Source organism: Salmo salar, chromosome ssa18 (assembly GCF_905237065.1).
Source record: "Salmo salar chromosome ssa18, Ssal_v3.1, whole genome shotgun sequence".
Classification (NCBI taxonomy): Eukaryota; Metazoa; Chordata; class Actinopteri; order Salmoniformes; family Salmonidae; genus Salmo; species Salmo salar.
The window spans coordinates 65,906,235-65,921,664 of NC_059459.1; the positions used below are offsets into that span (position 1 = coordinate 65,906,235).

At 44.0% G+C, this 15,430-nt stretch overlaps 1 protein-coding gene across 3 annotated transcripts in view; it reads left to right on the plus strand.

Moving 5' to 3' along the window:
• Window positions 1-15,430, plus strand: part of LOC106577771 (neuroligin-2) — a 335,052-nt gene that overhangs the window by 153,988 nt on the left and 165,634 nt on the right. For all 3 annotated transcript variants that reach the window (XM_045701405.1, XM_045701404.1, XM_014156101.2), the window contains one exon: window positions 2,475-2,528. In XM_045701405.1, coding sequence (XP_045557361.1) covers window positions 2,475-2,528 — 54 coding nt within the window. The remainder of the gene's footprint in view (window positions 1-2,474; window positions 2,529-15,430) is intronic.

The following is a 15,430-nucleotide window of genomic DNA, read 5'->3' on the forward strand; positions in this document are numbered from 1 at the left end:
TACTTTATCTGTGGTTGATTGAGCTTGCCTGGCATTGTGGAACCAATAGAATGGTCAGAAAACGGCCAAACCCTACCCATATGGCGCTCTAGGCAGGCCAGAGCAAACGCTCAAAGTATATGAGAGTTTGCCGGGAGATAGAGAGGGAAAGTAAAGGGGAAAATAAGGTATATTTTTTGGAAGGGAGGAGGGAGAAAGTCAGGGGGGGGGGGGCATAGAAGAAAGATGGTATAAAGCAACGGACAAAGAAGATATGAGAAGAAAGAGAAAAGGGAGAAAGAGTGGGAGTGCTTCTACACCTGCATTGCTTGCTGTTTGGGGTTTTAGGCTGGGTTTCTGTACAGCACTTTGAGATATCAGCTTATGGAAGAAGGGCTTTGAGTTGTAATGAAACAGAGGACAAGGCTCCTTTTTCCTCACTAAATGTACAGTAACTTTTATCAAGGGTCAATTACATTATCTTGATGGATGTCAAAAGTGTTTATAATAATATTCTAACACTCGACCCTGCTAAACCAGCACTGTTATTGTTCCAGTTTACACTTGTTTTACTTCTTTCCAAAAATCACTTCCAGCAAAGCTTTTCTTCTACATTTTCTGCCCTAAAATGCTGTGGTAAACATTATCGAAGCCTCTTAAATCCTCCCTGTGTGTCTAGATACAGTGGACAGGGATTCATTGACTTTTTTATTAGGGGATATTTCCATCAACCCTTCTGTCTTTTCACAGTTCATAAATAAACATATCATTATGTTGAATGATGTACCCTACACACAGGATACGTCGGACAGGTTGACATGCTGCATTTTCTGTTACGATTTGCACAGCTGTATCCAACCAGCATCGCGAAGGGTCGCAATGCTTTAGGTTTCTACCCAATGTTTTACATCTGTAAACCATTTTACCTCGTGTTCATTTTGATCTGACTGACGGTGACCTTCATTAAAAACAGCCAGTGACACAATCACACACTCTTATGGTTGTCTATCTACGTAGACCTTTTCTGAGCTGTCACTGCAGTTACAGAACTTAATTTGTCCACAAATAACACAGACAGACATACTTCCTGGTCTTCAGCCTATCAGAGCAGGGCAGGGCTGTGATTGGGGGGGGGGGACAGTGATGGAGTCATGCCCATTGTTTTCTTCCTAGCTAGCTGTAATCCCAACAGCAGATGGTGCTTCCTGTTAGCCCAGGCTTCTTTCTTGATTGGCTGCTTCCCTGATTGCTGCTTTGCATATCACAAGATTAGTTCCTCAACAACAAACTTACACATATGAGGGGAGGGGAGGGAGAGGAGAGACGAGCAGCATCACTCTGTTCTCTCTCTCTCTCTCTCTCTCTCCTGTCTCCCTCTCCATCCCTCTCCTCCGTTTGCCAAGAATAGCTGGTGGGCAGATGCAGATTGAATTACATGCATCTTTTACCCACCACACAGCACACACTCCGCTAACTAGCATCAACCTACATGTCATTTCTAATTGACACACAGCTTGTTGTGTGTTGTATGTGTAATTACTCATTCACTGGGGGGTATGGCAATGAGGTTTACCACTAAGCCACACACACACACACACACACACACACACACACACACACACACACACACACACACACACACACTGCACACCTGTGTCCCTTTCCCCTGTTTTCTAACGCATGCTTAACATAATCTCTCATTGTTACAGGTCCCTTCCCCTGTGTCTCTCTCTCACTAACGATGGCTGACTAATAAAGATATCATTTTGTTGTGTGTGTTTAAAAAAAAAAAACTCATCTAATGTGTTTATCTTGTTGATGTTGTACAAAGCATTGTGGGAACTGTAGTTTACATATAGGGATAAGGAAGGAGTGTGTCAGTGTTTGTGTGAAAAAATGTAGCACGCTACTCATGGTTCACAACAGGGGTTTGTTGTCGGTTTTGGATGAAGTCAGCGTTTTGTTTTGGTTTCGACGAGGCCCACTCCTCCCCTTTGGTACCCCTCTCTTCCCGACGTTCCTTTTTTGGGTTGTGAGGGGAGAAGGGGGGAGTAAGGGTGGGTGATGTTTTTCTAACCACATATACTCATTCTCTATTCCTCCTTTCATAGATTTTTACTATGGTTCCCTGAAGCCATAAACACAACTTGAACACAAGTAACAAAACATGGGTTCCGGAAGGGCAGTGCAACCGACAAACCACTAGTAAACAACCAATGACAACTATTTATCTGTTTCTCCCGGGTGACCAGGCGTGATTGAGTCTTCAGATTGGAGGTCGTTCTTTTATCTTGACAAAAGCGGTTGTTGTCTTTTCTAATAATGAGTCTGTCTGTTTTTGTTTTTAGAAAGAGACAGAAAAGACTTGCTGACCTTTCTCTTTTTTGCTCTTTCTTCTTTTCTTCTTGTCATTTTTTCTTTGCGTTTTTTTGCCAGTAATCTTTTTTGAATTTTCTCTTTTCTCTTTTTCCCCCCCTATTTTTCTTGCACCCTAGGTCCGCTCACAAAAAAACACGATGAGTCTACAATGAACAGACCGAGAGATGAAGGTATTTTTCGTTGCATGTTTTTCCTTTTTTCTTGTTTTTAAAAGTATTTTTGGGGGAAATATAGAGAGAAAGAAGTAAACAGACATCTATTAGCTATGCGGTATACGATATATATGTTTAAATATATACAATGTGTTGGTGTTTGTGTCTGTGTTGATTGAGTATCATCGTATTCATTTTGAATTCATAGAACCAATAGCATATTCACTGAGAAAAAGCATTAGCCTAATAGCAGTTTGATGATGACAGTCCTTGGCTAACCTCATCCCCAGGTTCAATTGCTATCGCATACAGCGAGAAAGAGCCGGCTGGTGGGCGAGATTAGACTAACATAATAGTTATGAAATCAACATTGTGTCATCTCTATAGAGTTAATTTCATATAAAAAAATTCTCAGACACATTGACTGACTGACTGACTGACTGACTGACTGACTAGACAGGGAGTTTAACGACCTGGAATATGGCCTCCATATAACATTTTTCTTTCACCATTGTTGTTCCTCCCACAACATGAATTAAAGTTAATGTTAATGTGATGCAGCCGAATAGCTATTGAGATATGACTCACGGTGGGATAGATGTACCTAGCTGCAAAAGTCAAGGTTAGGGGAGCCTGAGCCAGAGAGAGAAAGAGAGGGCAAAATTGAGAGAGAAAGAAAGAAAGAAAGAAAGAAAGAAAGAAAGAAAGAAAGAAAAAGGGAGAAATTGAGATAGTTTTTTAAAGAAATACATGATTCTCCTTTTTATCAGAATGAAGGCCTCTTCCTTTGTGTTTTCTCAAAAGAAACAGACACAACAACACTGTTAGCTGCCCCCATCTTTCCTCTTGGAGTCATTTCTTGGACCAATAGAAAATGGCTGTTGTCGATATGATGCACATCATTTTCTTATGTTTCAGCTCTTTTTTTTGAGTGTACAAAGTTGATCTTTTTCTGTTGGGTGTTCTTCTGATATTTATTGGGTATTTTCTTAGGTGAAAGGTGTGCAGAGTTGGGGTAAAGATAATATGGAGTTTCTCTTTGCTCGAACACATTGACACAGGTTGTGATATGGCTATTAGAAAGGCAACTACCTGTTCGTGGGGACAACTATAGATTGGCTTCATGAAATGAACGTTTTACAATAGATCATGTTTCTGAAAACAGAATACCTGTCCCTAACCGCATAACGTCACTGAATTTTCCAAATGTCAAATACTAATTCATACCTCTGTTTACTAGACCTCCACCCATGTCACCTTTCAATAACCTGACTCCTAAGTCCTCAATACAGGAACGACTTAATAGTAACTCCTGGAGCTTATTCAGGAGGGTGTCACTTCTGTTTACAAAGTTTCAGATAGAAATGTCATGTGTAGAGCTGAAATTCAACCTTATTTTGCTAGAGGATCATGTCAGATAGAGGACATAAAGCACAATACATCTCGAGAGAGAATACATTTCTATGTAAATATTGTTCGACGTTGTGACCTCCTGAATAAGGCCCTGGGTCCGTCCCAATAAAATCTTCTTTCTCCCGAAGTGTTCACTTGTTCACTAATTCCCACAAATCTTAAAGCATTGGATTGTTAAGTCATGTGCTAGGGGCCGTTTCCACCATATTTCTTATACCAGTCATTCCTTTCAAATCAGTAAAGCGACGTGAACAGGTGTACACTTTGGGACATAGAAGAGATAATTGGGACATAGCCCAAGTATTACTGTAACATCTACTTCCTGTTGATCTGCCTCTGACTTCCTGTCACGACTAGAGGCATTGTCACTGTGCTATTTGGCTGTTGTTGCTTTGGCCTGACAGTGAATCCCATCACGATATATGTCACCTGAGTGGACCCTTAGTCTTACAATAGTCCAGTTGAGTTTCTCTGTATAACACAGACATTTTATTGAACACTTTCAATCCTTTGGATGAGAAAACATTTCTGATTTTAATGAGTGAACAGAAGGCATTCAGTAGTTATTCAAGAAATCATATTCAAGCCAAAGAAAAGAAGAAACATGTTGTCAAGGACAACTGCAAGTCCTTGACTAGCACTTCTTAATGCTTTCTCCTAGGTTCAGGTGTTGTGAAGTGAAGGAGGATATTTGGCTGAAGCAATGTTCTATACTGACCCCATATAAAAAGATTGATTGATCTCTGAGGATAGGAGTGTGTGTGTGCGTGTGTGTGTGTGTGTGTGTGTGTGTGTGTGTGTGTGTGTGTGTGTGTGTGTGTGTGTGTGTGTGTGTGTGTGTGTGTGTGTGTGTGTGTCTGTGTGTGTGTGTGTGTGTGTGTGATGTGCGTCTCTCTGTCCCGCTCTCTCACACCCCTCCGTCAACTTTTATCAGAAAGGACTGAGGCCCACCTGAGCCACTAGAACATGACCACAAACCCTTACACACGCACGCACGCACGCACGCACGCACACACACACACACACACACACACACACACACACACACCTTACACTCGCATTTACTTCACCTCTACGTCTATCACTGTTTTATCATAGACCTGTCGATTACACTGAACAAAAATATAAATGCAACATGCAACAATTTGAAAGATTTGACTGAGTTACAGTTCATATAAAGAAATCAGTTAATTAGGGCCTAATCTATGGATTTCGCATGACTGGGAATACAGATATGCACCTGTTGGTCACAGATACTTTAAGACAAAGATAGGGGCGTGGATCAGAAAACCAGTCAGTATCTGGTGTGACCACCATTTTCCTCATGCAGTGCGACACATCTCCTTCGTATAGAGTTGATCAGGTTGTTGATTGTGGCCTGTGGAATGTTGTCCCACTCCTCTTCAATGGCTGTGCGAAGTTGCTGGATATTCGTGGGAAGTGGAACACACTGTCGTACAAGTCGACCTAGAGCATCCCAAACATGATCAATGGGTGACATGTCTGGTGAGTATGCAGGCCATGGAAGGACTGGGTCATTTTCAGCTTCCAGGAATTGTGTACAGATTCTTGCGACATGGGGCCGTGCATTATCATGCTGCTACATGAGATGATGGCGGCGGATGAATGTCACGACAATGGGCCTCAGGATCTCATCAATGTATCTCTGTGCATTCAAATTGTCATCGATAAAATGCAATTGTGTTTGTTGTCTGTAGCTTTTGCCTACCCATACCATAACTCCACCGCCACCATGGGGCAATCTGTTCACAATGGTGACATCAGCAAACCCCTTGCCCACACGATGCCGGGATTCATCCGTGAAGAGCACACTTCTCCAGCGTGCCAGTGGCCATCGAAGGTGAGCATTTACACACTGAAGTCGGTTACAATGCCGACGCCATCAGGTTAAGACCCTGGTGAGAACGACGAGCACACAGATGAGCTTCCCTGAGACGGTTTCTGACAGTTTGTGCAGAAATTCTTCGGTTGTGCAAACCCACAGTTTCATCAGCTGTCCAGGTGGTTGGTTTCAGACGATCCTGCAGGTGAAGATGCTGGATGTGGAGGTCCTGGGCTGGCATAGCTACTCGTGGTCTGCGGTTGTGAGGCCGGTTGGACGTACTGCCAAATTCTCTAAAATAACGTTTTAGGTGGCTTATGGTAGAGAAATTAACATTAAATTATCTGGCAACAGCTCTGGTGGACATTCCTGCAGTCAGCATGTCAATTGCACAGTCCCTCAAAATCTGAGACATAGGTGGCATTGTGTTGTGTGACAAAACTGCACATTTTAAAATTGCTTTTTATTGTCCCCAGCACAAGGTGCACCTGTGTAACAATCATGCTGTTTAATCAGCTTATTGATATTCCACACCTGTCAGGTGGATGGATTATCTTTGCAAAGGAGAATTGCTCAGTAACAGGGATGTAAATACATTTGTGCACATCATTTGAGAGAAATAAGCTTTTTGTGCATATGACACATTTCTGAAATATTTTATTTCAGCTCATGAAACAGAGGACCAATGCTGCGTTTATATTTCTGTTCAGTGTAGTTGTTCCAAGGACATGTTGGTAAACCTAGAAAAAATCTAACATTTACCACAAAATACCAAGGAAATGTTTTCAATATTTTGCCAAGAAACCTTACAAATTTGTTCAAACGTTTTGAAAAATGTATGAATCAGTGCAGTTTCTCTGCAATAAAACCATTCGAAAACAACTCTATTTATATGCAGCACAGTGCAACAGAAAGACTCATTTTCCCCGGAAAGCGGTGTCCTCGACCTTACATGTGAAGTACTTAAACAGGACAATAAAAACATGTTGCCTAACCTACAGCCAGACTATAGAGGATGTCTGATTTGAGAAAAATAGCATTAATATGTCACATCCGTCTTTTGTACATGTGAAATAGGACAAATACACTATATATACAAAAATATGTGGATACTCCTTCAAATTAGTGGATTCAGCTATTTCAGTCACACCCGTTGCTGACGTGTATAGAATTGAGCACCTAGCCATTCAATCTCCATAGACAGACATTGGCAGTAAAATGGCCTTACCGATAGGTTAGTGACTTTCAACGTGCCATCGTCTTAGGATGTCACCTTTCCAACAAGTCAGTTCGACGTATTTCCGCCCTGCTAGAGCTGTCCCAGTCAACTATAAGTGCTGTTATTGTGAAGTGGAAACGTCTAGGAGCAACAACGGATCAGCTGTGAAGTGGTAGGCCACACAAGCTCACAGAACGGAACCACATAGTGTTGAAGGGCGTAGCACGTCAAAATTGTCTGTCCTCGGTTGCAACACTCACTACCGAGTTCCAAACTGCCTCTGGAAGAATTGTCAGCGCAAGAACTGTTCGTCGGGAGCTTCATGAAATGGGTTTCCATGGCCGAGCAGCCGGACACAAGCCTAAGATCACCATGTGCAATGCCAAGCGTCGGATGGAGTGGTGTAAAGCTCGCTGCCATTGGACTCAAATCTGGGTTTGGCGGATGCCAGGAGAACACTACCTGCATAGTGCCAATTGTAAAGTTTGGTGGAGGAATAATGGTCTGGGGCTGTTTTTCATGGTTCGGGCTAGGCCCCTTAGTTCCATTGAAGGGAAATCTTAACACTACAGCATACAATGACATTCCAGACGATTATGTGCTTCCAACTTTGTGGCAACAGTTTGGGGAAGGCCCTTTCCTGTTGCAACATGACAATGCACCTGTGCACAAAGCGAGGTCCATACAGAAATGGTTTGTCGAGATCGGTGTGGAAGAACTTGACTGGCCTGCACAGAGCCCTGACCTCAACCCCATCGAACACCTTTGAGATGAATTGTAACGCCGACTGCGAGCCAGGCCTAATCACCCAACATCAGTGCCGACCTCACTAATGCTCTTGTGGCTGAATGGAAGAAAGTCCCCACAGCAATGTTCCAACATCTAGTGGAAATCCTTCCCAGAAGTGGAGGCTGGAATAGCAGCAAAGGGGGACCAACTCTATTTAGTTCTGCCTTTGAGCTGTTCTTCTCTATTAATGTTCTGCCATGTTGGGCGATATTATGTCATGTTTCATGTTTTGTGTGGACTCCAGGAAGAGTAGCTGCTGCTTTTGCAACAGCTAATGGGGATCCTAATAAAATACCAAAATTCCATATTAATGCATGATTTTGGAAGGAGATGTTCAATGAGCAGGTGTCCACATACTTTTGGTATGTAGTGTATATGCACCTATCAAATTATTATTATTATTAATATTATTATTGTTATTATTCCATGATGTTATACTTATTACCTCACCTATGATGAGCCTTTGAATCGAGGCTGCAATGTTCTGTATGTTAATCGGGCCTTGGTGAATAATAGTTATATCTTAATGTATGTACTTTATATAACATTATGATCTGTTTATTACCCTGCTCTTCAAGATAACATAGAGGAACAAAGTAAAGAGAAGGTGAAAGAAATGGTCTAGCGACAGAGATGATAGCTAGGTAGAGTACTGACAAGAGCTAACCAGAGTGCACTCTTAGTAAAATTGGTTAATGATGGAGGAAGACACAGAGGTAGATCTGTAGTGTGTCCCTCTCTTTGCCTCTCTCTTGAGTTCTCTCACAACCTCTCATCTTCTGCTCTCTCTGTCTGACTCAACACTCATTACTGTACTGCCTTCTCTCTCTGCCCTGTTTTCTCTCCCTCTTTCTATACCCCTTTCCTCTCTCTCCCTCCTTGCTTCTCTCTCCCACCCCTCTCTCTTTCACTCTCTTCCCCCCTCTCTCTCTCTGCTCTCTCTCTCTGCTTCCTCTCTCTCTCCCTCCTCGCTTCTCTCTCCCACCCCTCTCTCTTTCCCTCTCTCACTCTGTTCTCTCTCTTTTCCTCATCTCCCTGTCTCCATCCCTCTCTCTCTGCGCCCTTTCTGCTTCCTCTTTCTCTTTCTCCCCCTCACTCCCCCTCCATTCTTACCTCCCTCCCTCCCTCTATCTTCCTCCTCTCCTTCTCTCCCTCCCGCCCTCCCTCCCTCCCCTTCTCTGTCTCTCTCTGATGTTGTGTGCTCCTGCGGTACACAGGTATTGGCTCCTGTAACAGCAGCTTTGCCTCTGGGCCACAGGATCTCTGCTGATGTCTTAGAATTTCATCTTTGTTCCTTCTCCTCTCACCGTAGTACACACGCGCACACACACACACGAGTGTGCAGGCACACACCCCATGCACACACACACACAGGCAGGCATACGGGCGCGCACACCCATGCACTCACAAACATGCACGCACACACGCACACATCATATCTCCCATTCACACACATCTCACAAGTCTTTTCTCAGTCTTTTGAAATACTACAGAACATACTTGTCTTTGCTGTCTGGGTATTTTCCCTCTAATTGCTAACTAAACCTTGGAAGAATACACCCTGTACTACACTTCCTCCATTGTGAGTCTCATAGTGGGTTAGTCACTCTGTACAGTGAAGATGTTTATTTCTATGTAAGGCATAAGTGGACAGTCAAACCCAGGCTGGAACAATAGAGTTGATATGAGAAGACACAAGACTGGAATAGAACAGGAAGTAGAACAGGTGGATACATGGAAGGACACGATAGGAGGGGAGAGGAGAAAAGAGAAGAGGAGGGGAGAAAATAGGACAAGATGAGGCAAGTGGGAAAGGGAAAGGAGAGGAGAGGAGAGGAAAGGAAAGGAGAGGAGAAGAGAGGACAAGATGAGACAAGTGGGAAAGGGAAAGGAGAGGAGAGGAAAGGGAGAAAAGAATGCATAGATAAAGCGAAAAGGATAGGCTGTGAGACTGGAAACTTGCCTGCACAGTACAGTGACTGCAGAAGACCAGCAGACCTGTCTTGTCAGCCTAACTTTGCTGTTACATTATAGACCAGCAGGCCTGTCAACTCCCACCTAACTTTCCTATAACGTTCTGTCAACGTCGCATGGGCAGCGACAGCACACCACCTCCAGTTAACCGCTGACAGCAACAATTTTCAGGGAGAGAGAGTCAACGACAGGAAAGAGGAAGAGCGGGGCAATGAGAGAGAGAGTTGGCACTTCACTGCCCGTCAGCTACCACAGCCAGGATACCAACCGCTTGAGTCTTGACACACTTTGTGTTCTGCTCTTAGCCAGTGCTGAGGGGCCGTATGTTACGGCTATAAGAGACCCAGGAAAACGAGGAAGACAGGCTGGCTCAGTTCCATATTAGACTCCAGTGCATGCAGTAGTTTTGTAGGATAGTGGCAAGGAACAACTCACTGGAAGGAAGAAACGTTAAGAGGAAACAAACTCAGAGGGGTTGAAATGTGATGTATTCTAGAGAGGGTGAACTGAAGCTATCAAGGGTGGTTGGTGTTGGGTGTAAATGTTGCTGGGCCCCAGTACATAATATAAGTGTTGGTTTTATTAACTGAGAGAGTAGATGTAATATGTTTGACTTGAAGATACTTTAATAGGTTAAGCGGTGTGGTAGAGCTGGGCTGACCAGAACCCTGCACACACTGCAGCTCAGCAGGACCAGTGGCTCTCTCTCTGGTTTATAGGTTGATAGAAGCCTGTAGAAAAGACTGATGGTAGCTGGGCAATGACAGGAAGATGGAGGCAGAGATTTAGAGTGGGATTTGCGTATAGCGGAGCCATGCCCAGAAATAGTTGCGTTTCAGTAATCATTTCTAACAGACATCTGTTCAATTCCCTCTGTTTGCTGTCTCAGTCCCAACCCAACATGACAGATAACTGTTCCACTCTGTTCAGCTACAGTTTAACCCCTTATAGGAAGGTAGGGCTTGAAGTTTGAGGCACATGTGTGTGTGTGTGCGTGTGCGTGTGTGTGTGTGTGTGTGTGAATGACTGGAGTTTGGGCACAGTGTGCGTGCACACATACACACTCACAGGCAAGATAACGCACACACTGTGGTGCCAGTCTCCTGTCAGTGACAGTGTTACGGATTCCCCTGCCAGTGAGCTTTCTAACTTCATGCAGCTCACTCCGCTGACGGTGCCAGAGAGACTAGGGGATCACAGACTGTCTCCCCAAACTCCCGGTGACCTCTGCTACCAGGCCACCGATAGGTTGCTAGGGAGGTTGCTAGGGGGCAGGTTGTGGGTGTGTGTGGAGAGGGTGTGTGAAAGCAGAGTGAAAAGTATTCTGTATTTAAAGGAAATTCTTTGTAGACTGAGGACACTCTTCTGTGTGTGTTTTTGTCGTCATCTGGTTGTAACAGTGGGGCTAAAGGGATCATGGAAGTTGGAGTCTTCCTGCCTCTGTTTGTTTTTAGTCTGAATAGATGACAAGGACATGGACTGTTCAGCTCTGGGTTTAGACTCAGGATTCAACAACAACAGGACAACAACAACAGGACAATACAATTTAGCCTAGTGATAATTCTGACTTGTTTTCTGGTTTAATGACCATCAGCCTAGATGGTGATATTTCAGTGGCTGGCTACACTGAGTTTCAGCCTAGATGGTGATATTTCAGTGGCTGGCTACACTGAGTTTCAGCCTAGATGGTGATATTTCAGTGGCTGGCTACACTGAGTTTCAGCCTAGATGGTGATATTTCAGTGGCTGACTACACTGAGTTTCAGCCTAGATGGTGATATTTCAGTGACTGGCTAAACTGAGTTTCAGCCTAGATGGTGATCAAGGAGTACTGGGAAAGGGGGGGAAAGACAGAAAGAGAGAGAGAGAGAGAGAGAAGAGAAAGAGTGGAAAGAGAGAGAGCAGGGAGAGAGTGGAAAGAGAGAGAGTGTAAATAGAGAGAGAGTGGAACAAGAGAGAAAAAAAAGAGAGAGAGCAAATGGAATGAGAGAGAGAAAGAGTGGAAAGAGAGAGAGAACAAGAAACCCTGTCCCCCTCCAACAAAGACAAGCCTATCTCCACTGCTTCATAACAGCCCCAAAAAACAATTACACTATTCTTTCTCCCCCTCTCTCTTTCACTCTCTCTTCCTGTCTGCCTTCACTTTGTTTCCACCACGCAGCCCTCCATCGCTCCCTCGTTCCCCTCCACTCTTTTTCTGTAATCCCTATTTTCTTTGTGCTTGTTCCCCTCTCTTGCTCTCTTCATCTCCCTGTTCGTTGGCTGGTCTCTTGTAGCAGGACTTTATTTGCTCCCTCTCTAAAGTGTCACCCGATGCCATTGTGTTTTATCCATTTGTCTTTGTTACAATTTCTGTTCCTGCTCCCCTGTCTCTCTCTCTCTCTCTCTCTCTCTCTCTCTCTATCCCATTCTCCATTCCTACGACACCCCCTCCCTCTCCTCCCCCTCCTCCTTTTAGGCCTCGTGGCGTTCCCGTTTCTTCCACTCTTTTCATATTTTTTTATTGCTGTCGTTCTGCTCCCTCTTTCTCTACCCCATCGCTTCAGCTCTTTGTAGCACACCTGTCATTCCACGCTCCCTTGTTCTTTCCCCCGTCTTCCTCCTCTCTCCCGGCTTTATAAATAGCATTTGGATAAGGCAGGCATTGTTTTTTCTCCTCCTCTATTTAAAAATGGATCAATTACAGAAATGAAGTGGAGGGGAAGCTAAGACCCACAGAGTGTCTCACGGTATACTGCTCCAGAACACCACACAACAAAGGCCACACACACACACACACACACACACACACACACACACACACACACACACACACACACACACACACACACACACACACACACACACACACACACACACACACACTGTTGTCCTCCTTATCCACCGCCACCTTTTCCCCCTCATTCTTTTCCCCCATCCCAACTAAAAGCCCCGTAGCTTTTTGGTTACCCCAGCCATCACCCCTTCTCTTCCTCTTCCCCCTCTTTTCTTCTTATGCACTCGTTCCAGCCTGTCATTCTATCACGTATCCTCTAAAATAACAGCTAGCTACTCGCACAACCTTGCCATTGAGTGTGTGTGTATGTAGGGTTCATTCATAGTTCTGCCCTCCCCCAGTCCTTATCTTACCCTAATTACAAATACAACCCTTTTTATACCCCCCCCCCCCCACACACACAGCCCTCTTCAGAATCCCCTTTATTCACCAAGCACATTTACACATACCCAGAATTTGCCTTGGTGAGAAGGTGCCAGCAATAGACAATATCCAAACAGAATACAGACACATAGACATCATACAGAATATACAATATCAGAATAGTGAACATAAAACGTACAACTCTGGAGTATAGGAGCTGTATCTGGAGCTGATTACAGTGGGAATACAGAATTTACAGAGGGTATATATCTATATAAGGGAGGGATGCTGCCGTGATCAATATATACAGTGTTGTGCAGAGGTTTTACATGCTAGTGCAGTATAGTGCACATTAGTATTTGAGGTCATTGATGACAAGGTGCAGTAATCAGCCCGATGCCAAGTCACTTTATCCCTATGAGACCGATGGCCGGGTAATGAGGGCCACAGCATGGGGGACGAAAGTGTTCAGGTGGCTGGCGGTTTTGGTGGTGATTGATCTAAACGGTCTGCTAGGGTGGAGTCTTTGAAATATGGGGTGTCCGGGGTTGACAGGCTAGCGATGATCTTACCGGCACGCTTCCTTGTCCTGGAGGCGTGCAGGTCCTTGATGCTAGGCAGGTGACAGCCGATGACCTTCTCCACAGACTGGGCAAATTGCTGCAGTTTGCCCTTGCAGCGGGCAGACCCAGATCCAAACCAGACTGCGATTGAAGAGGTGAGAATGGACTCGATGATGGACGTGTAGAACGGAACCAGAATTGTCGTAGAGTTTGAATCTCCTCAGATGCCGCACATAGTACATCCTCTGTTGCGTTCCAGGTTGTTAAAACCTTTAGTATTTATGAAGATCCCCATGGCACATGGTTGATATACAAAACGACGTTGAGTTTTTCAATTTAAATGATAATACAAAATTCTTGAAACCTAATTTTTTTATATATATGGGGCATACAACCATCCCAGCTCTGGAGATTTTGCTGCGAAGAGACAGAGTCATTAGATCACTTGTTTTGGTACTGCCCATATGTAGCTCTTTTTGGTCGCAGGTTCAGGAGTTGCTGAAAAATTGCAACATTTACTTGGAGCTAACTCTGCAAATACCACTGCTGGGTGATTTGAAAAGTCATAGTCAATCAATCAATAATATAATAATACTCTTAGCAAAGGTGTTGATCTTTACAATCTGTAGAAACTATGAGAATAGAAATGTTCAGAACTTTTGTGAAACATCACAGTAGAAAAATACATGGCAGCTAGAAAACTGGATGAGGCTAGCTGAAGGCTGGGACTAAAAACACACAAAAGATAACTAATGTAAAATATACTGTCCGTGAAATTGATTTAGTGTGTATAAGCTGGAAGTGGAAGCCTAAGTATTGTTGTCCATTAGTTTCCTCCAATTAGGGGAGGAGTGGTAGGGTTAGGGGAAAATAATAAAGAAGGAAAATATTGTAATATTTCATATTTAAAATAATATATATTTACAAAAAAATGTATGGGGGATTGGACATTATGCAGACAATTACACTGATAGAAGCCACGATCTATCTGCCAAGGCAGCAGCTACTTACTCTTCCTAAGGTCCAAACAGGAATACTCTTCCTGGGGTCCAAACAGGAATACTCTTCCTGGGGTCCAAACAGAAATACTCTTCCTGGGTTCCAAACAGGATTACTCTTCCTAGGGTCCAAGCAAGAATACTCTTCCTGGGGTTCAAACAGGAATACTCTTCCTATTGTCCAAACAGGAATACTCTTCCTGGGGTCCAAACAGGAATACTCTTCCTGGGGTCCAAACAGGAATACTCTTCCTGGGGTCCAAACAGGAATACTCTTCCTGGGGTCCAAACAGGAATACTCTTCCTGGGGTCCTGGGGACTGCACCAGGTCACCAGGCGGTCAACATCTCCCTGGTACTTGGACTCGTCGCCGTCTGAGACCAGGGTGGTGTCATCGGCAATCTTGAGTAGCTTGAGTAGGATGTAATGGCAGAGCTCTGATATACAGCTAAGAGCTCATTGAAAAAGCCTCTTGGCTCATATGCTATAGATGGAAGGGGAGAAAAAGAAGGCGGATAGCTTGCTACACTGGAGAGGGTTTTCACCCTGTTCTCTCCAAAAACAACACAGCCTCTCCTGTTGCTAACAGATAGCTCTATTCACACAGCTGTAGTGTCTGCCGCTCCAGCCCAGTAAGTTGTTGTTGGTTTTGTTCTTGTCTTCTGCAAAGCGGTGCAGGTTGTGGAGAGGTTAAAGGAGGAGAAACACACAGACTGTAAATTGGGCCTACAGTCTCTTGTAGCTTCTATGTACAGATAACACTGCCAGAGCCAGACTTAACTGGCATGCTGTGTATAGTATTCAGACAGATACAGCAGGATAATTGGGAGCAAGTGGGGGTTAACATATGAAGGCAGCCAGGTGGGCGAATATATATATATATATATATATATACACACACCCACAATGAAGGCATTAAGGCAGCTAGATGGGTGAATATATGCTCACTGGACAGTTTATTAGGTACACCACCCCATTCAAG